Source organism: Boleophthalmus pectinirostris, unplaced genomic scaffold, assembly GCF_026225935.1.
Source record: "Boleophthalmus pectinirostris isolate CB_2022bp ecotype Guang Dong unplaced genomic scaffold, ASM2622593v1 HiC_scaffold_19, whole genome shotgun sequence".
Lineage (NCBI taxonomy): Eukaryota > Metazoa > Chordata > Actinopteri > Gobiiformes > Gobiidae > Boleophthalmus > Boleophthalmus pectinirostris.
Genome location: NW_026571140.1, coordinates 27,317,969 through 27,338,217, shown reverse-complemented (window position 1 = coordinate 27,338,217; position 20,249 = coordinate 27,317,969). Strand labels below are relative to the sequence as shown.

Sequence of the window (20,249 nt, the reverse complement as noted above, 5' to 3'; positions counted from 1 at the left end):
AAGTTTAATCGAGATAATGGAAAACGTTTTTTAGAATGTCATCTTTCATTTACTATATTTTGTAACAGACATAATAACTATTTTACATTTTAATTTTATTTAACATTTTCATTAGCATGGACAAATACTAATTTCATAATGAACAAATAGTTTAGTAAGAATGATTCTGACTTAATAGCTCCGTAATTAAAACTCCTAACTCTTTTATTAAGTAGTTACTAAGCCTGAATTATTCCAACTCATACTGAACCAATTCTTTATTACGTCTTTGATCATGCTTTATTTAGTCCAATTAAGTTGTAGCTATTATAAAGTGGTACCCTGTATTTTAATTTTGTAGAGAGTTGCTACATTATTGTTCAGCGCTTTGAGGAGCGCACAGGGAGGGACTATGTCTTTTGAGACAGAAAAGAAGAAAGAGGCAAAGATCTTTTTTGCACTGCCCACCTGCTGCTTGAGGATCTTGATCTGCTCTTTCTGCTTCCTCCTCTCTTCAGCTGCCATGATCGCTACAAGAATAAAGTCAATGTCAAATGGTTGGTCTCTGCAAAAACTTACACTCAAATCTGCAGACTATAGGTGCACACGATATATTGTCTCATCTAAAACAACACAAAATGATGGTTGGTTAAAAAAACTGTAAACTTGGAAAAGGAATGGATTTTTTTCATGTATCTAAAGGTTTATCTAGTTTTAAAGCAGTAATAATTTTTTTCTATATATAGGAAGTCCTTCTCTAGAGATATGTATACATTTTCATATTTTATCTTGTGCACAAAGAAAAAAACAAAAGGTGCATGCATAATGTTTGAGGTATATGAGAGAGAAAGATTAGAGCTGAGGGAAGATTAAAGCCTGTGCTTTCAAGTGATTTATATAAACATGGACATACATACAAAGACTATATTAGAGGCGGCAGTGGCCCAGAGGCAATGCAGGTCTTTATATTACACCTATTTAGATGAAAGCAATCCTGAAAACTGGCCATATAAAAGACCACTGCTACATTCCTTTCAGACTTCGGCGTATGTTAACAGCACAGAAGATTTAGTTTACCTTGCTGTTTCCGGGCCTCTTTGGCTGCACGCGCCAGTGCTTGCTTTTCCAGTTTTCTCATCAGTTTCATCTGGGCAGCTTGTCTGGCTATTTCTGCACACAGCAGGGAGATTTGCATTGTCAGTGAGAAATGTACACAGAACTCTAAATGCTTTCCAGAATACAATATCTACAGTGTACTAAACATCCACAGTGTCTAAACCACATTCAAAGAGTCCATTTCAGAGATTGTTCTGGGAGCTCACCTTGTGCCTCTAATTTGCGTAAAAGCTTGACCTCACTAGGACTGGGCCCCTCTGGTACTAAGGGGTCTCCCACATTTGGGGGTCGTCCCTTTCTTCGTCTGGGACCTTTGGCACCGTCAGGTCCTAACTGACGTTCAGAGTTCGGAGGTCGTCCCCGCCGACCCTCCATCGCCAGGATACGAGGAATGACCTCATCTTCCTTCAACAGGCTCCACTGTAATCCCTACAGAAGCAAAGGGAAAACAGTAAAGGACACTGCAATGCAACAATGTAAGATAATAATGACTTTAAATGAACCTGACTAGGCAATAATCATTAACTATCATACTGAAATTACATACTCTAGATGTGGATAAGTGTATCTTACAATAATCAACTACAGTGTATCAAGTACATGGACACAGATAGTGTTTGGATGCTACAGTAAAGACAGTGATTACATGAGGTAATCTAATGATGAAGAGTTTATCACAGTCGACCTGTCCTTAAAGGGCCTCAGAACAGACTGTTTTATGATCTACTTTTTTTGTACTTTACAGTGAGCAGTAAACACAATGTGTGTTCTATCCTTTTGTTCAGGACACAAAGCATGGCATACTGTATATCAGGTGGTCACCTGTGGAAGTAACATCATGGTATTATTATATGTTTCCATGCACAGTGAGAGGTCTGTGGACTAAAGCTACTGAGGGCTTTGGCTCTGGCCCTGCCGACAGCGACTGGAGCTTTGCCTGCCTCTAGATGAAAAGATGAACAGGGATCAGGGAGAGAGAGATGAAAGGCAGTCACCTGGGGTCCTTCTCTGGCTTCATAGAAGTCACCAACCCTTATCTTTGCACTGAAGCTAAAATTATCACGCGTGAGGCCACTTATTCCATTTCTGGATAGATACTACAGAAAAGAAAATAATATTGGCGTTGGTTTAGGCAAGAAAAATTGTGAATTTAGCGACATTGATAAGCATCTTGGAGGCACTAGGTTGGAGAATGTTACATTGTACAACTGTGCAGTGCGACTAATGATCATAAAAGCCAGGGGACAAAAAGAGCAAAAGCTCTCAGGAGAAACGGGTTCGACCTTGGGGTGCACAATTCAGGCCCTTTGCTATTTATCGTGGCCATGCTCAGCTTTTACTGCCTACTTAAAGCTAACAGTCAGTGGCTGTCAGCCACTAGACACTTCTCAGTTTGTCCTTTACTTTCAAAGACAAGTTTAACACTTGTTATAGTTTAGATTACTGTGAACACAGTAAACTGTAGTTAATAAACTTTGAATTGAACCAAAGTTGTGCATCCCAACACGGAGAATTAATCAAAATTTTTGGAAGGAGGGGTGAAAAAAGTAGCACAAAGTGATTCTAGATTAAGATCTCTCACTATGAGGAAGTGGGATGGACAGAGAGGGTCGAAGTGCAGCAGGGAAGAGCACAGAGATACAGATACATGAGCATTTGTTTGTACAAAGCAGAAGAGGAGCCATCTCATTTAAAAAGAAACAACAAACCACCCCCTAAATGCAATTGTCTTTACGGCCCACACTTGCAGGAGGAAAACAGCCTTTCTAGTTTGCTTAAACATTTGCCTCATGTATCTTTGATTACAGACTCCACTGCAGCGTCTCAAGTACCTTCATCACATCTGGGTACTGCCTCAGCTTCTTCCCACAAGGACCATAGTAGGCCACGTCTCCCTGGGGACGTCCTGCCACTGATTTGATTCTTGTTTCTCTCCTCCATCTGTGAGCAGTAAAGCAGAATCATTTATTAGGAATAATTAATGCAAAAAGATTTTCTCCAAGTTAAATAAACATGTAACAATAAACACACCCCAACTCCACAGGCAGCATCAAGTCCTTTTCATCCATCACTCGCTTCTTTTTGACTAATCCTGGAAAGAATACAATAAATACATTATTACAATATCATACATGTAAATAATTTTATATGGTATGTGTTATGTTATGTGTTGTATTTACACAATAGACAGCAACAATATTGAATAAATTTATACATCCACTACACTCATCAATAACCAATGTAATACAAAATGGTAATAGCAAAAAAATAATAATAAGGTAACTTTATTTCTTAAATAGCAGTGAAGCAAAACGAAGGCATGAATGTGTGTTTGGTACATTCCTGACTGCTCCACATATGTCCTCTTTCCTCTGATCTGTGTAATCTCTCCACTGCACAGGAAGGCGGAAATTAACCTTGTGACTGTGCCAAACAAGTTGTCAGGGCTCTGAGCATGCCCCTACAGGATCTCACAACTCTGCTTAGGCCACAAGAATCTAAAGCACTGCTCTCATAGTCACCTTTGAATTATAATAACCTTACATAGGCCTGCTGCTGTTACCAGTCAGTCTTGTGTTTTGTTTTCTGTGTTTCGTGCATTACCTAATGGAGATGCCAGGCTGTAGGAGGAGCCTGGAGAGCTGTGATAGGCCAAGGCACTGGAGCTGGAGACGATGGGGCTCTTGATCACCTGCAGGTTGAGGGGGGAGCAGCTGGTGGCTGTGTGATTGGATGAGGTGTTCAGTAGTTCTGCGCCTTTGGTTAGCCGGCGGGATGAAGATTCCTTTTTGGATCCAGACGGCAGCTTCAGCTCCTTTGCTTTCTTTCCAGAGATGTCACTGTCAGAGTTACTGTCAGACTCTGAAACAAAGGAGTGACGTTAGATCTACAACTGTAAAGACTGACTGCACTGGGACCACTGTGGATAATTCAGTGGTGGACTGAAGCAAGTGAGTAAATGTATCATAAAATACCTGTGATGTCTGCAGCACTGTGTAATAAAACTGACCTGACAGACTGTCATCAGAGTCCTCCTCGTCTTCCTCCTCCAGGTCATCGTCTTCATCGTCATCGTCGTCTCCAGAGTCGTCTGATTCCTTATTGGCTGGGAGCCCTGCTGTGGGGTTACATGTCCCTGGGAGCCCCACTCCTGGTATCCCCACTCCCGGGATACTGACCCCAGGAATCCCAATCCCAGACTCTCCTCCTCGAAACAAATCCACCAGAGACTGGACCAAGTGGTTTTGGGGGAGGCCCTTCCAGGCGGCTAAAGCGTCCGCTTGTGCCTGCCCCAGCCCCAGGCTGTGTCCCTTACCCAGAAGGCTCTTGTTCTTTCTGGATCCATGGCCTGTGGCATGGGGTGAGGTAGTGGGGGGCTGTGACTGGGTGCGGCTGGCCCCTGTGCTCAGATTGACAGGCATTGACCCACTATCAGAGTCGCACTGAGGCGACTTGCCTTGGGGGGCGGAGTCTTTGCGTGGTTTGGTGATGAGGGCCAAAGGTGCGTCCTGAGTGGTGCTTTGGATGACTCCATTGGGGTGGTGGGGTTCAGGGAGCCCCAGCAGAGCACTGGAGAGGAACAGGTTGGAGTGATTGTTCTGGGGAGCAGGCACGGGAGGCAGTGGAGACAGAGAAGTCCTCTTGGGAGACTTGGGTCCCGTTTGCTTTTTAAGCTCAGCCGGGAACAACTGCCCCTGGGACCCAAGGGTCTGGGAAAGAGAAGAAGAAAAATGGGATTGAGTGGGAGAGATTTAGGAGAAGGGAGGGAGGCAGCAGGGAGAACAAAAAGGTTAGGCAAAATGAGAATAGAAATAGGACAAAGTGCTCTAGCTGTCACTTTGCATCACTGTTGATTGTTTGAGCAGGTGACAAAACTACAATGCTTTACACTGGTACAGTTAACTGTGTCTAAGCTGTGCTTTGCAAAACAAAGCAAACATAAATGCAATAACCAAAGGCATTGTACTCAGGCAAACCCTCAAACACACCCTGAGCTTCTCTGAAATCGTAATTACTGTGCAAAGCTCCGTCATCGTTAGAATCATAGTTAGAATCATGCAGATGGACATGTTTGTCTTGAGCACCGATGACAGTTCAGCCGATCAGTATTTAAGCACACACGGGTCGGACTGTAACATGCACTTTATACTGGATGTGACATGGAGTGAAACAAATCAATTTCACAGCCCATGAAATACAGTACAGTACTGAAACCACAGGGGGAATTTGGCTCATTGTAAACTTCTCTATACTTGTGAAACTGAAAAGGGGAAACTATTTCGACAGAATAAAACAACGTCTCATGAACCGTTTAGCTAACACTGTTGACGCTCATGTTTTTAAGCAGCTAAGAATCAAGTGGACCACTTCAATCTGTAAATATAAACACAGTAATGCTATTGCCATTCATTTGCCTGACCTGCCAGTCCCTCCTACATGTAAGTGTGTGGTTTTGGCTGGCCAGGCATGAGTTGGTTGTTATGTGTATGGCTGTTATGTGTAATAGTATAGAATAGAAATGCTGGAGGGGTTTAAAAACTCCAGTTCCTCCTCAAAAATTGCCTACAGCTAATAATTAGAAGAAATGGAAGAATACATTTCTCAAATTTGACATTTGTTGAAATATATTTAAGGTATTCTTTTGTCTGAATATTTTTCTATTGCTATAAACCTGGTGTGTTATACTGACATTTTGCTACAAGGTCTTCACATTGTCTTGAGACAGTCAGTCATTGAATGAAAATACAGAACTGAAAGTAACCTTTTATTGTCAGGACACAAACTGAATGCATAAGGCACATACTCAATATCTCCAATAGTGACTTTGTGAGTAATATAATTTTAAAGTCCTATATTACTCACAACATGACTCTTGTGAGCTTTAAGTCATATTAGAACATTGCTACCTACTCAAAAACATACCTGGAGTTGTGTTTTGTTTCATTCACACATGTTTGAGTAACACTTTATTATTAATCTGTCTACATCTTCATCTTGAAAGCTCAAAATTCTCAGTTTCTCCATGTGATGCCATGAAGCGGTAGTTTTCAAGTTAACAGCTGCTCCACGGGTGAAAGTATCCAAATCGAGCACATGTATAAAGGCGGAACAGCTTTTTTTCCATTTGAGAGAAAAACACAGCCTAAATATGCAGGGTTTGTGTGTTAAACATGTGTAAATGAAACAAAAAACAACCCCAGGTATGTTTTTGACAAGAAAACAGCATTAAAACATAGATCAGAAAATAACGTAATACGGGCCCTTTAAGACCTCCATAAACTTCACTAGCGGAAAGAGTTTTAGACCAGTGACTAATGTATCAAGCCGGGAGCAAAAAGGTTCAAGTATACGTATATATATGAATGGTATTTCATGGTACTTTTCATGTGAATAACTTCTAAAAGCAGTGGCCATACCTGTTTGAGCCTGAACTCATTGATTTGCGCCAGCGATGCCTCCAGAAGCTTCCTCTTGCTGGGCTTGCCTCCCGCCGCGTGCTGAGGTGGCTTTAGAGTCCGCTTCTGGGAGCTTGTTACCGGCGAGGTCAGAGCGAAGGGTTTGGGGGAGGTAGACATGGGGAGGGTGGAGCGCGGGGGAGAGGGGACAGAAAGGGGTTTGGGGGACGAGCACAGGGAAAGGGGAAGGCTCTGGGGGGACGAGGAGGGCACCAGTTTGGGGGACACCGTGCGGGACAGAGCTTTGGGGGATGTGGTGAGAGCGATGGGGGAGGAGGATGGCGAAGGCTCCCTGTTCGTTACCAGTGCCATGGGCTTCGAGTTGGCAGCCAAACCTGTAGACTGTATGACACTGAAGTGCTGCTCTGTGCGGGGCCTGGAGTTGTGCAGGGCCAGCGGTGAGGTTTGGGACGGGGCAGGGGGCGAAACTGAGCGGGGCAAGGGCACCAGGGTTGGAGGCGTGGATGGGACCTTCGGGGTTTTTGCCTGGGCCTCTGCTGTGGATACTGCAGAGAAAGGTTTGTCTATCTTCGCACTGTTCTGAGTTAAAACCTGAGGAGAAATTAACACATTGTGAGAAAGAACACTTTCAGCCATGATAATTTATTATAATACATTCAATTATTTTATCGCGGGGCATGAAGATACTAGGAGGCAAAACACTAGAGTGCACCGTGTGGCCTGCTAGCTTTGTACTGTCCATAGTTATTTTTCATTGCTGCTGGTGGTATGAGTGTGTGCAGTGTTAAGTTGTAAACAATAAAATGCAAAAATACTGAAATTAAAATGTTCCCTGTGCTTTCTCTTTTTGATTTGTCTCATTGCGTCCAAATAGTTTTAGCAAGAGCAAGATCTAGTATTTTTTATAATAATAATAATAATAATAACACTAAAATCTATGAAAAACACAATATGAGGAACAAGCTATTCATAAAAGATATTTGTCTCACTGTGGTAATGATATTTCATATTTACATAGCCAGAGCGAACACACAGTTGTTAGTCCTTACTGATACTTTGTAGTGACATTATGTTGGGGGTGTTCTACATATAGTTCTATGGCAGGATGTTTCAGTAGTTGACACAATGGTGACAAACTGCACACATTAGCAATTACAGCCAAAAAGTTTTAAGATCGTATGAAAAAAAAAATACAAAATGGATTTTAACGACAGGAACCTATGACCAATACGACTGTTCATGGTCCTGTTTAGGTGTTTGGTTTTCAACAAAAAAGTGAGAGTGACTAACTGAAAAACTGTTGGCTAATGCTGGCTAGCATATGACTATGTTAAAATAAAGATCAGATTAAAGTCTAAAAACCCTCAGATAGAGCAGTGCTTAGAGTTATCATCATACCCCTAGGCAGTTTTGATGACATCAGTGGCAAGTATCAATATTTCTGGATATACTATAGTCTCTAACCTTTTTTTCTCTAGTGAACTACCTTTACAAAACAGAAATGTCAGAGAGGTCCCGGGGTCAGCCCTATGTTCTCTCATTTCTAAAATTTTTCTTTTTATTTCTAAGATTTTTCTCAAAATGAAACTCTAATTCAAGTCATTTTTTTTTATACCGCATTTGAAGGGATGATTAAGAGTCAATCAGAGATCAAGATTTCAACCTAGGGCCCTTTGCACCATGACCTCTACATTACATCTGTAGTCAACTGCTGCTGGATAATGGATTGGGTGTAATTGACAAACAAACTGGTAGAAATGGGGATAAAATCTGATGCAAACTGATGATAAAGGAAATGTGGGAACATAGGTTCTAATTTTGGGGAAAAAATATATATATTAGAAATGAGGGAACATATAGCTGTGGGAACATAGGCACGCTCCCGAACTACCAATTTCAGCAGTTGCAAAGAAGAGTATAAGAGCCACAGCAAGCCTTAGATGGGGAATAGTTAGATGTTTATGAAACATAAACCAATATCCATTTATCGGTGCACCAAGTTAGGCATCAAAATTATACATTTACCAAGGTAATTAATCAAATTTTATTTATTAACCAAAATACACAGAATTCAGAAATTCCTTTGCAAGCTGTTTGGAAAAGGTGGAGAGCTACAGGTTGGAGACCCCCAGTCTAGTGTGTCAGAATTTTAGTAAGATCAGCCATTTAATAAGATTTATACTTAGAAATTTTGAGACCAATTAACTAATTAACTTCCCTAATATAACTATTGTATGTTTTGTCTTACTTTAGATTTCTTCTTGGCCCGTTTGTCTGAGTCCAAAAGTTCACTGGATTTGTCCTCGTCCTCCTCGTCATCTTCCTCATCGTCGTCATCTTCATCGTCCTCGGGCAGATCCTCCAGGTCGCTGCTGAGGGACCCATCGCTGGAAATGTCGGAGGAAGATCCCGATTCACTGTGGCTGGCTGTGGAGCCGTCTGCTGGCTTCTTACGTGACTTCTGGATCAAAAGAGAACAACAAAATATCTCATCTGATCTTTGTATAATGTATAATGTTTAGCTTCTTCCAAACTAAATATAACAGCAAAGTAGGACAGTTGACTCTAAAAATAACTCTCACTTTTGTTTTCATTTATATGTATGCATTCACAGTTTTGTTTTCCGCATTTGATTGTTCTGCTATAATCATTTAGAATCAATTAGCATACATTTTCAAGCCTGTTGTTTGCGAAATTTTAGTGATACCAGTATTGTGTTGTGTTTGGATTAGTGTTAATTATGCAGAGTAAAAAGTTTTGTCATCATCTTCATCAATATCATATTTATTTCACTAAAACTATATAAACAAAAAAACTAAACAAAAAAACAAAAAAAAAACAAGCCTAAAAGTAGATATTTTTGTCAACTCAAAGTGCAGAATATTTTGCAAATAATAAAAACTGCAGAGACTAGATCCAAGTTGCACTTTATGATCCCAGAACCTCAATGCTGAACATGCAATAATTCATGTGTGTGTGTGTGTACGTGTGTCCTATGCTTTGTAATTTATCATAATTAAAATAAAACATAAATATTATAGATTTAGTTGACTAAATTAGTATGGCATTACATAGACCATGAAAACTATAAAACAATGTGTTAAAAACAGCATTGCTTTTCACCTTCTCTTTAGTTTTATGCGTCTTCTCTGCTGGTCCTGCTGGCTTGGTGGAGGGGCTGCTACGGTGACTATTGGAGGGATCTGAATGCTTTGTTGGTTTGGCAGAAGTCTGAACTGGAGCTGGACTTGGGGAAAAGCTCCCAGACTGTGTGGATGGAGGACAGACCACACTGCCATTGACTGCCCCATTCATTCCTAGAAATGCACAACATATGCACTTTGTTATTCAACTCCTCAGTGAGCCTTACAAGATAATGAAACACCCAACTAACAGCTAATAACTGCAAAGGGCCTATAAAAATATTGATTTATACACTTATCTCATCGAACATGCTGGCAAAGCACAAGCCTAACATGAGTGGTTTACATAATACAAGATAAATTAAAAGATATGATTAAATTAAAAAGTGCAGGACTAAGATTAAAACAAGGAATGGAGCAATGCAGCTGTTAAAATCTCTGAAAATAAGTCTCAAAGTGACGGAGGGTGGAGGAACAAGTGAAGATAGTTGAGGGGGAGAGATTAAATTTTCAATGCAAATTGTTATAGTTGTGCTACATGATTAGGCATTAGCTGTTCATCAAATTTACATTAACATTGCCTGGTGTGATCAAATTAAACAACCAGACAAGAAAGAAGACTTATAAATAATATTTAAACTAGTTATATAATAATACTTGCAGACAGTACATGCAAAGAGGTGGTGTCTTGCCTAAGGGCACAACAAAATTGTTAAATTTTCTATTATAGGACATAAAATATATACTGCCACTTTGCAGCTGATGTCATGAACATCCCCTGGGAGTGTGAAACTAACTGGAAGGACTGATCTGTGAAGAACTCTGTAACTCAAATTAGACTTAATCTGATCTTTATTTTAACACAATCTGACCAGAAAGAGCTGACTTAGTTGGAATTACAACAGGTGAGATGATTCGTTAGTATTAGCCAACAGTTTTTCAGTTAGTCACACACCTTTTTGTTGAAAATCAAGCTCCTAAACAGGACTACGAATGTTTGCATTGATCACAGACAACTGAAAATGTGATGTGCAAATGTGATGTGCAAATCCATTTTGTATTGTTTTCAGACTATATTAGCACATTTATGGCTTTATCTGCATTATGTCACCATGGTACCTGATGAACATTCCACCTACAGAGATACATGTAGAACACCTCCAGTTTGATGTCACTACACAGAATATTTGTTGGCACGTCAATTTGTTGAAACTTGAGGATATGTTTTTTTTTTCAGTGGGGTGGTAATAATACTTGGTTAAGATACTAATTCTAACATAATCCTTTAGCATTCCTGTAAATTGAAACACTTCCATAGACAAGTATAATCACGCACCTTTAGGCGGGGAGTGGCTGTTTTTGCTGGGCAGCCTCATCTGGACTGGACTGGCGCTGTGGTTGGGCTGAATATGAGGAGTAAAAAACGGAGGGAACCCGATGAAAGACGGGAGGAAGGCAGCGGCTCCCCGTCCATGGGCCTCGGCAGCTCTCCACCACTCTGTTTGAAACGCCAAAAACACATGAATTATCAATGTATGAAACCAATTAAGATGCATTTATTATACAGTAATTATCAGAGAGCATCCGGTGAGGTCAGTGCAGCAACTCTATGATTGCACTCACCTCACCACCTTCAAGAAGAAACTCAAGACCCATCAATTTAGAATAACTTTTAATGTTTAACTTTTCTCTATATGAGTAACTGTTTTTATCTTTCTGGTATTTAGATTTGGACAAACTTTACTGATCCACAGGTGAAATTTCTTGGACACAGTAGCTCACACATCACAATATATTATAATAACATATAAATGGTAATAATAATTCTAAATAAGCAGCAAAAAGAGCAAGAGATTATTTGCTTTGTATTATTTGTTTATTGCCCTTTTGACTGTTTTAATATTTGTTCTGTCTTTGAGTGTCCTGAAAAGGGCTGTATAAATAAAAAGTATGTATGTATTATTATTATTATTATTATTATTATCATCATCATTACCAGAGAGGGCTCCTAGCTGAGGGTGAGCGGCCAGAGCGGACATGCCCAAGGACCCCAGGCCTCCGAACTCAGGCCGTGCCGCTCCGGCAGTGTACAGCGCTCCAAAGGCTGGGTGGTTGACCAAAGGGAAGGCACTTGACAATGTGGAGCCAATGAAAGGCTGTTCTCCCGCTGCCCCGAACAAACGGCCTGGAAGAGGAGGAAAAAAATGGTTCAACATAATATCTCTCATTCATTAAAGGCATAATGTGTAACTTTTCTGGAGGGGGTCTGTTCGTCTCCATGGAGATGTCAGTGTTTTGGTTTAAATTGTCCACTAACTTGTCCAATATCTTAAAAAACATTCAATCTTACGGAGAGTGTGGTTGTCTCTCCACAAATCTAACCTGTAATTCAGCTCGTAAGTCATTGGACATTCATAAGTTTATGGCTATACTGTGGAACATTTTAGGTACATCTCCATGGAGACAGACCACCAAACAGTTACACAGTGCAACTTTAAGTCAGAAAAAATGTATAACTAGATGCTTTGAGTCTGATTATACACTATATTAAGTGTTGTTCAATACACAGGAACATTATTCATGAGTTTCAGTTTCCTGTTTTCTCGCTTCTTTTTAAAGGACTTTTCACAATTCTAAAGTAAAATTATTAAATTTCTATGGCAACGTTGGTAATTGCTATAACAACGTTTTCATCACACCAAAGATACAAATAAATATAAAAAATTTAATCAACAAATTCAAATAACAGAGATGAACCTGTACATAGTTTTTTTGTTTCACAACCTACTTTGGTCAACATGACCTTTATCAATGGGTTACAAAATGAAAAATAATAAATAAATAAAAAATAGGACCATTGCCATAGTGATTAACAATATGAAACAAAAGGGAAATATATCTTCTAAATTGGAAAAAGTCCTCCAAAAGTTGCATATAACAGGAAGCTTTGCGACCCTTGAATTAGATGTTATGAGCTGTTTAAGGCACATAATAAGCTCTACTGTTTTTTATCTTTATGACCATCTATAGTCGTCCAATGTTAACACGCTGCTTACTGTCAAAGCTTGATAATGTTTGCAATAAATACACAAAAGCAGCTGGCCCATTACACACTTTGATGTTTTGACAGTTTCTCTCTGAGTTAACCACAAAGAAAGACAATATAAAAAATGCAACTCTTTTTCTTACAATGAACACAACTCAGGCTCATTAGACTGAAAATATGCGTTAAAAAGAAAATGTGATGTATTCAGCTGTTGGTGACTCACTTGTTCACTTGTGTTTGAAGCACAAAGCTGTGTTTACATGAAGCATCCTGACCAGTTGTATGCTAAACTAGAGTACTACGCATTATCTCTCATAATGACTACTACTGCTATTTGTTTATTTCACCTTAAGCACCTTGTGATGCACGAGTGTTCGTTAGATATTAGAAGAAAATACATTAGCCATCAGTGACATTAGATTGTGTTATCCTGCTATTAAATACACATCTTTGAATATGGGAAGCACTCTATGAATCTTTATGTGGTTTTGTGATCAGCTGTTTTTAAAAAAGGGAAAGAAATAAGTCCTTTACTCTGATATGGAAGCCTCACTAAATGTTTAGTAAAATATTTTTGATAAACCAACTGTATGTATTTTACATAATAGACATTTTGCACTTATAAATAATTTAAGAGTAGCTTAAGTAATATTAGCGAGGTTGTCCATTGGTTTTCTCTCTCCGTAGAACCTTCACATGTGAGTAGTGGATTTTGTCACAATCCTTTGAGCACAAAGTGATCGTGTATATTGTTGAAAGTGAGAGAAACCACTGCTGTAAAGGAGGACCTCTTGCTCTTCTTTTGGCATCCCATTTCAGCACAGAAGAATACTTCATCAACATCATCATCGTCTAGCGTTTTCCTGAGCACAATCATTTCTGGCAGGGGCGACTGCCACGTATTACCTCCTCCCAGAGTCAGATGCAATTTGGTGTGAGCATATTTCATGCAAATTCAATTTCTATTCCAGAAAAGGAGAGCAAGCCGCTGTGATGCCTCTGCATAAACCAGGTAATACACATGCAAAAAGTGATGACTGAAGAAAAGGAAAGTGTTGCGCTGTGCAGATGAGAATGTCAAACTACCATCCTCTCACACACACCACAGAAATATTTTAGCGAGTGACACCACTGCAGTGTTTTCAAGTCATTCAGCCTGGGGTTTAATTAGGCAGATGCTGCACAGCGGAGAAAAACATATTAGATGGATATGTGTTGCGGTTAAAAATAAACTTAGTGATTTTGTGCCAGTATTGTGACACATGAGGGTATAGTCCTTCAAATTGGCTCCAAGGCCCTCTCCTCAACACAACAGCGGCTTCTTTTTGAATGTCATTAGAATATGCTGAATATGTAGAGGCCGCGTAGCCAGCGTCAGCGAGCGGCGGATACAAAGATAAACGAGTGCAAAGCCAGTCCCAGAAAGGCCGGTCGCTGCATTCACTCCTGCCTGGGGTGCCCACCTCGCCTCCACGCACCAACCCCCTTCTTTTCTCTCCCAAGCAACACAAAGTGACATCTGCAAATGCCTTTTCAATATTAATGCCGGCATCCAGGAGGCAAATAATTAAATCTAAAAATTTGCGGCGCAGGGAAGACATACCTAGGATTACCTCCCATCTCTCTCGCCCTCTCTATCTCTCGGCCTCTTTTTCATTCTGTTTCAATCCTGCGCTCTGACAAAATGCACCGCCTGCTTTTTTCATGTTTGGATGCTGCCGAAGGGGGATTAATTTGTTGTTTGTTGCAGTCAATCAAATTTCCACAGACAGATTTAAGTTAATTGCATCCGTGAGTTGATCCCAGAAGGAGAGAGTGTTACAAGCAGCGATCAGCTTTTATTCTCCAAGTGATATCCTCATCAATGACACATGCACACACTGACACTAGAGCTGGCACATACATGTACTCAGCCGTCTGTTCATTTAGTAGGAGTAAGTAGTAGTAGTAGTAGTAGTAGTAGTAGTAGTAGTAGTAGTAGTAGTAGTAGTAGTAGTAGTAGTAGTAGTAGTAGTAGTAGCAGTAGGAGTAGAAGTAGGAGTAGTAGGAGTAGTAGAATCAAGGAGTTTGGCTGCTTCTATGGCATTTTTAAGTGACGTGACCATTGTATTTTTCATTAATAAACACTAAAGCAGTATATTGTATACAGCAGTAGTAGTAGTAGTAGTAGTAGTAGTAGTAGTAGTAGAATCAAGGACTTTGGTTGCTTCTGTGACACTAAGTGCTATTAGCACATGGGCAAAGGACCTTGAATCAATATGTACGTGAGGACAGTGTATCACGACAATTACAGATGTAACTGGTGCTTCTGTTGTTTATACGAATACTCTCTTTTTCACACAAAATTGTGACAAGTCCCTATTAATGTTACTGTTCATGAAATATTTAATAGGTTTTGACTTTTCAAACACACAAAATTGCTGACAGGACAGCCACAATTGAGGGACTGGTCATAGCCTGTCTTTAATATTAATTGCATGCCCTTTTAGCAAATCAAAGATGAAAACTAGGATGATAAAATGTCCTTTCAAATTAGGGCATTGGATTCAAATGACAGCTTGGAATTCTTAAGTTAGTTGTGAATAAAATCAAGCAGCAAGATGTGATTGTAATGTATTGTAGTAAAATATAACAACAATTTGTGGAAGAAACGGACCACATCTGAAAATACATCAGATAAAGCTCTAGTCTGGTTTCAGTATTTTTGTCAAATTCATACTTGAAATTGAAATGATTGAATTGTCTGGCTTACTGTGTCAAATTACGCTAACACTACTTTGGGTATAGCAGAAATATTACACAGCAAACCATATTAACTGATCTCTAATTGTAAAGAGTATGCTACAACATTATGCTTTCTATGTGGATCAAGGAGGCGTGTTTAGGGAAGAAAAGAAGAAAGCTAAGACAATAAAAAGGAAAAAGGTTGGTAGCCTGCCTGGTTCCAGTTTGCTGAATTTGGGTGGGCAGGCTGAAAATGTAGGAGGACACGTATAATGGGAGATACAGATCTGTTATATAGGTATTAGGCTTGATGAGTGGGCACTAGGAGAGAATCAAATTTACTGGAGAGTTTCTAGGCGTACAACCACAAACCAAGCTCAAGTTTTGTGTAGTTTTTCCAGTTAGAATGTAACACAATATTATGTAAAGAGCATGGCTTTACACAATCGCAGATATAGTCTCCATAATGCAATAAATAGCTAATACTATTATTTCATATTAACCACAACCTTTGGCAAGCCATGAAATGTAACAGATGTTTCCATATATGTGTTCCTATGAGGATAAATTTGGTCTTAAACTGGCTGTACGACTCTGGGAAAAAATCGAATTGCAATCATGCTTAGATCTATGATGCGTTAACATGTGATGTGATATGTTATGTAAAAGTTTAAAAGAAGGATTCTTGCACTAAACCACATTACAATTTCCATTTGACATATAGTGCATCCCTATCCTTCAGTGTTAGGAAATGTAGATAACACTTTTGTGCCTGGAACATAACTAATCCTATATGATCTGTTTTACACATCAATTTCTTGGAGATTTTGTTGCGAGGAGATGGTTCTAGCAGTGTTAGCGTCAGTCTAAGAGGTCTATGAAAAATGAGCGATATATTAGGCGATGAGGAGGCAATGGAAGCAAATGATTCACTGGCTCTCACAGCGCTCACCACATAGACATAAATAGACTGCTTTTTGCCTAATGACCTTGACCAATACAAGGAAATGGCTGATGGTGGACAGGGCTGACTAGACATGAGGGGCTCACGAATGTTAAATCATGCAGGCAGGAGCGGTCTCCGTGCAACCCCCATATGCACACACACACAAATACACAAACACGCCCAGACACACACATACACACAGACAACAGTGCAGTGTCGTGCTGGGTTTGACTTGGAGGCAGCTGGAGCCACAGAGCTGGAGGTTGTCAGGAGACTTGGTGAGGCATGTGTGTAGTTCTCACACAAAAGAAGGCCCTTAATTGTTTGGGATTCATTAATGCAGACGCTCTTCAATTGCAACCCAAGCTGTCAGGGAAGCAAGGAGGAAGCCGAGAAAATAAAAAATAAAAACACGGAGCAAGGAGCGAGGTGTATTCAACGTCGGATACAAAATGACTGTATTATTAATAGCACAGCAGAGTCATTTTATATGGCAAAGAAGTGAGCTGTGAATAGGGCTGGGAATCATAGGGTACCTCGTGATTCAATACAATACTCGATACATGACTCACGATATTATCACAATATGGCGATACACGTGAAAATCGATATATTGTACCTGATATGTTGTATTTTTTAAGAACCAAATACATTTTAGTAACAATATTTCTTTGTTAAACCACAACTTCTGCAAAGTTAATGTGAAATACATGTTAATCATACAAAGTGTATTGAATAAACAAGTTTACTTCTGCTAAAAGATACCAAAAAATACTCTTAGTGATACAGAAGCCCACGATAATAACACTTCATCACCAACTCAGTATCACAATATATCGACATTTTGATACTTGTTCACCCTCGTAGTTGTGAATGCTATCAAGAGTGACCATGTCAGGAAAAAGGGTTTGGATACTTGTGTTTGGTATTTTTAGTAAGGTGCTCAAAATGTCAAAATTTTAATGTCTGGATTATTTTATTAAAATGGTGTACAAAACAACTTAATGTGTTTTCATTCACATTGCAGTTACCATACCAACAATATGTGCCCAGCTCTATGAAAACTAACGTATTTTTTCAGTAAAATTATTTAAATTGGTTCGCTATTTTTGTATTTATCAGTTGCTTTTATGTATTGTATTTCTAAAAGATAAAGTTGGAAAAATACATAATTATTACATACTATTACGATTGCGACACCTTGAATCCCCAGTAATTGGGAAGTTGATTAGCCTTGACATCTCCAATAGTAGATGGCCATTATAAGTTTATTAGTAACATATCTTTAATTAATAAACACTATAGCAGTATTAGGAAGTAGTAGTAGTAGCAGTGGCAGTATTAGGAAGTAGTAGTAGTAGCTAGCAGTAGTAGTAGTAGTAGTAGTAGTAGTAGTAGTAGTAGTAGTAGTAGTACTAGCAATAATAGTAGTATCAAGGAGTTTGGTTGCTTCTATGACATCTCTAAACCATTGTAAGTTTATTAATAACATATCTTTAATTAATAAACATTACAGCAGTATCATGTAGCAGTATTACGTAGTAGTAGTAGTAGTAGTAGTAGCAGTAGTAGTATCAAGTAGTTTGGTTGCTTCTATGACATTTTAAGTCATGTTTAACATTAGTAACATATCTTTAATAAATAAACACTACAGCAGTATATAAAATAGGTGTAGTAGTTGTAGTAGTAGTAGTAGAAGTAGTTGTAGTAGTAGTAGTAGTAGTAGTAGTAGTAGTAGTAGTAGTAGTAGTAGTAGTAGTAGTAGTAACAGCAGTATTAGAAGTATCAAGCAGTTTTTTGGTTGCCTCTCTGACATTTCTAAGTCATGTTTAATTCTTACCAGAGTTGCTGAGGGTGGATGCCAGTCCAGAGGGGCTCGGGGCCAGGCTGCTCTTTGAGTGAGGCGCGGGCGACGAAGAGGAGGAGGAGGAGGAAGAGGCCGCGGGGGAGGAGGTGCGCGCCGCAGACAGGGTGGGCACAGGGGAGGCCAGCCGCTCTCCGGACTCCATATCTGTCAAACACAATCCAATCAGCAGGGTTACAATAGCACAGCTCACCAGCACTAAGCAGCACAAACACACACACACATCCACTCACACTCTCCTCTTCACAACTCACTTCCCCGGAACAATATTTCTATTTAGCCATGCTCACTGCCTCCCAGCCCTATTGATTTATATGAACTCAGAAAAGGTGCCATCTTAGACAGCAAAGTGGGTTTTTACATTTGGAGGCGAGGGGAAAAGCGAGGCTCGGAAAGCACATCCTGCGGCAAAAGTATTTGGAATCAAAAGGGACCCGGGTGACCTTTACAAAGCACTTATCAATAGAATAAAAAACAAAAACAGAGAAAGTTGAGGCAGAAACATGTACTCACAGCAAGACTTAGACCTAAAACTTTCAAATCTGATGATGCAGGGGAAGAGATGATAGTATAAGTATAAGTTGAGAGCTAGCTAGTATTCGTAGTATAATATTTCCAGTATCATGAATAATAATCAAAGAAATATCAATACCAAGGAAGAAAAGGTTTATGAGTCTAGGTATAAAAACAAAAAATATAAGTTCAAGCACTTGTCCAAAATAAAGTTTGAGCAAAAAAAGGATCACTTCTTAGATTAAGAATATTTATTATCTTCTTATTATCAGTATATGATGAATATATGATTTCAGACACTTTATTGTCATTGCACTTACAAGTACAGTGTAACAAAATACAGTTTTAGCATCTAACCAGTGTGCAATCAAGCAAGAACTAGATCAAAGTTAACATATAACCAAATATTATGTGACAGAGGTAGGTATGACATTAGCCGATTGCCGTTCATTACAGTTATATTATTAAAGTGCATGTATTTAAAGTGCATGTTTAGGAGTGTGACAGCCCTAACTGTAATTCTGTAAGGGGTGATGTATTATTACGGTATCATGAGTCACTTTATTCATAAAATTGCCACACAATTTTTATGAGTTGGGTGTGCTGTCACCGTAGTAAGTCAGACTTAATTTGTCTATAGTGTTGAAAGCACTTGAGGACAGAATATGGCTCAAATAAATCAATCTTGATCTTCACATTAAAAAGCATATAGACTAGTAATCTTAGCCAGTCTTAATTGTGTTGATTTATTTGGATCTAAAACACATTAGAAGCTCAATAACACAAAATTAAGTGTATCAGACGGTACATTATACTAAAATCTTGCTCAAACCTTAATAATAGTTTTAATATAAGTAAGTAAGTTAACTTTATTGATATGGCACTTTTACAGACAGTCACTAAGTGCTTCACAGTAAAAAAAAAAAAAAAAAGGGAAAAAAAAATCAAAAGTATGCAGCAAAAATACAGTCAATATATCAATGAGGTTAAAATGCTTGCTCAAAAAGGTGTATAGATTGTATTAGCCCTTGTATGTAACACACTTCCAATAGACAATACCACATTTGCAATCGTAAAAGACCAATCTGTGTAGCAGTGACTTCCACAAAACAAGACAAGATTATTATTTCCAGTCACAAAACACATAAACAAATAAAAAATCTTCAAACAAAAACAGGCAAATAGTCCATTTTCACTTAGCTGCCTCACCTGCCCTTTCTGAGACAAATCCACGGGCACCGGAGTAAACAAACTAGCTTTACACCTGTGTTTGACTATAGTCCCTTCAGCGGCCTGATGGAAGTGGATGCCATTTAAACCAAGAGCTCTTTAAGGCGTCATCGCTCAGACTCCTTTCACTCACTACTAAGAGAGACTTTCAGGCCATGGATGCATTAACCAAAAATGTTCCATTATCAACACTCGGAGACGGCCTTTATTGACCAGCGGACGAGATTAAATCATCAAACATCTGGGCAAATACTGCACCCGCATTATTCAT

General features: G+C 39.2%; 1 protein-coding gene and 1 long non-coding RNA gene across 20 annotated transcripts in view; one reads left to right on the top strand and one right to left on the bottom strand.

The window, feature by feature from the left end:
* Positions 1 to 20,249, bottom strand: part of baz2ba (bromodomain adjacent to zinc finger domain, 2Ba) — a 100,937-nt gene that overhangs the window by 22,628 nt on the left and 58,060 nt on the right. For 11 of the 19 annotated variants that reach the window (XM_055154426.1, XM_055154425.1, XM_055154430.1 and 8 more), the window contains 14 exons: positions 18,212 to 18,382; positions 11,652 to 11,840; positions 10,992 to 11,153; positions 9,636 to 9,829; positions 8,761 to 8,973; positions 6,513 to 7,103; positions 4,106 to 4,805; positions 3,700 to 3,957; positions 3,127 to 3,187; positions 2,928 to 3,036; positions 2,091 to 2,192; positions 1,302 to 1,524; positions 1,057 to 1,149; positions 448 to 509 (listed from right to left, as the gene is read on the bottom strand). In XM_055154426.1, the coding sequence (XP_055010401.1) occupies positions 448 to 509; positions 1,057 to 1,149; positions 1,302 to 1,524; positions 2,091 to 2,192; positions 2,928 to 3,036; positions 3,127 to 3,187; positions 3,700 to 3,957; positions 4,106 to 4,805; positions 6,513 to 7,103; positions 8,761 to 8,973; positions 9,636 to 9,829; positions 10,992 to 11,153; positions 11,652 to 11,840; positions 18,212 to 18,380 (3,126 nt within the window). In that variant the 5' untranslated portion in view covers positions 18,381 to 18,382. The remainder of the gene's footprint in view (positions 1 to 447; positions 510 to 1,056; positions 1,150 to 1,301; positions 1,525 to 2,090; positions 2,193 to 2,927; positions 3,037 to 3,126; positions 3,188 to 3,699; positions 3,958 to 4,105; positions 4,806 to 6,512; positions 7,104 to 8,760; positions 8,974 to 9,635; positions 9,830 to 10,991; positions 11,154 to 11,651; positions 11,841 to 18,211; positions 18,383 to 20,249) is intronic. The other 8 variants (XM_055154429.1, XM_020938943.2, XM_020938946.2 and 5 more) reach the window with 2 other exon arrangements.
* On the top strand, positions 5,401 to 9,284 carry LOC129409193 (uncharacterized). Its single transcript, XR_008632273.1, has 2 exons — positions 5,401 to 5,534; positions 8,766 to 9,284. It is a non-coding gene; the product is annotated as an uncharacterized LOC129409193 (long non-coding RNA).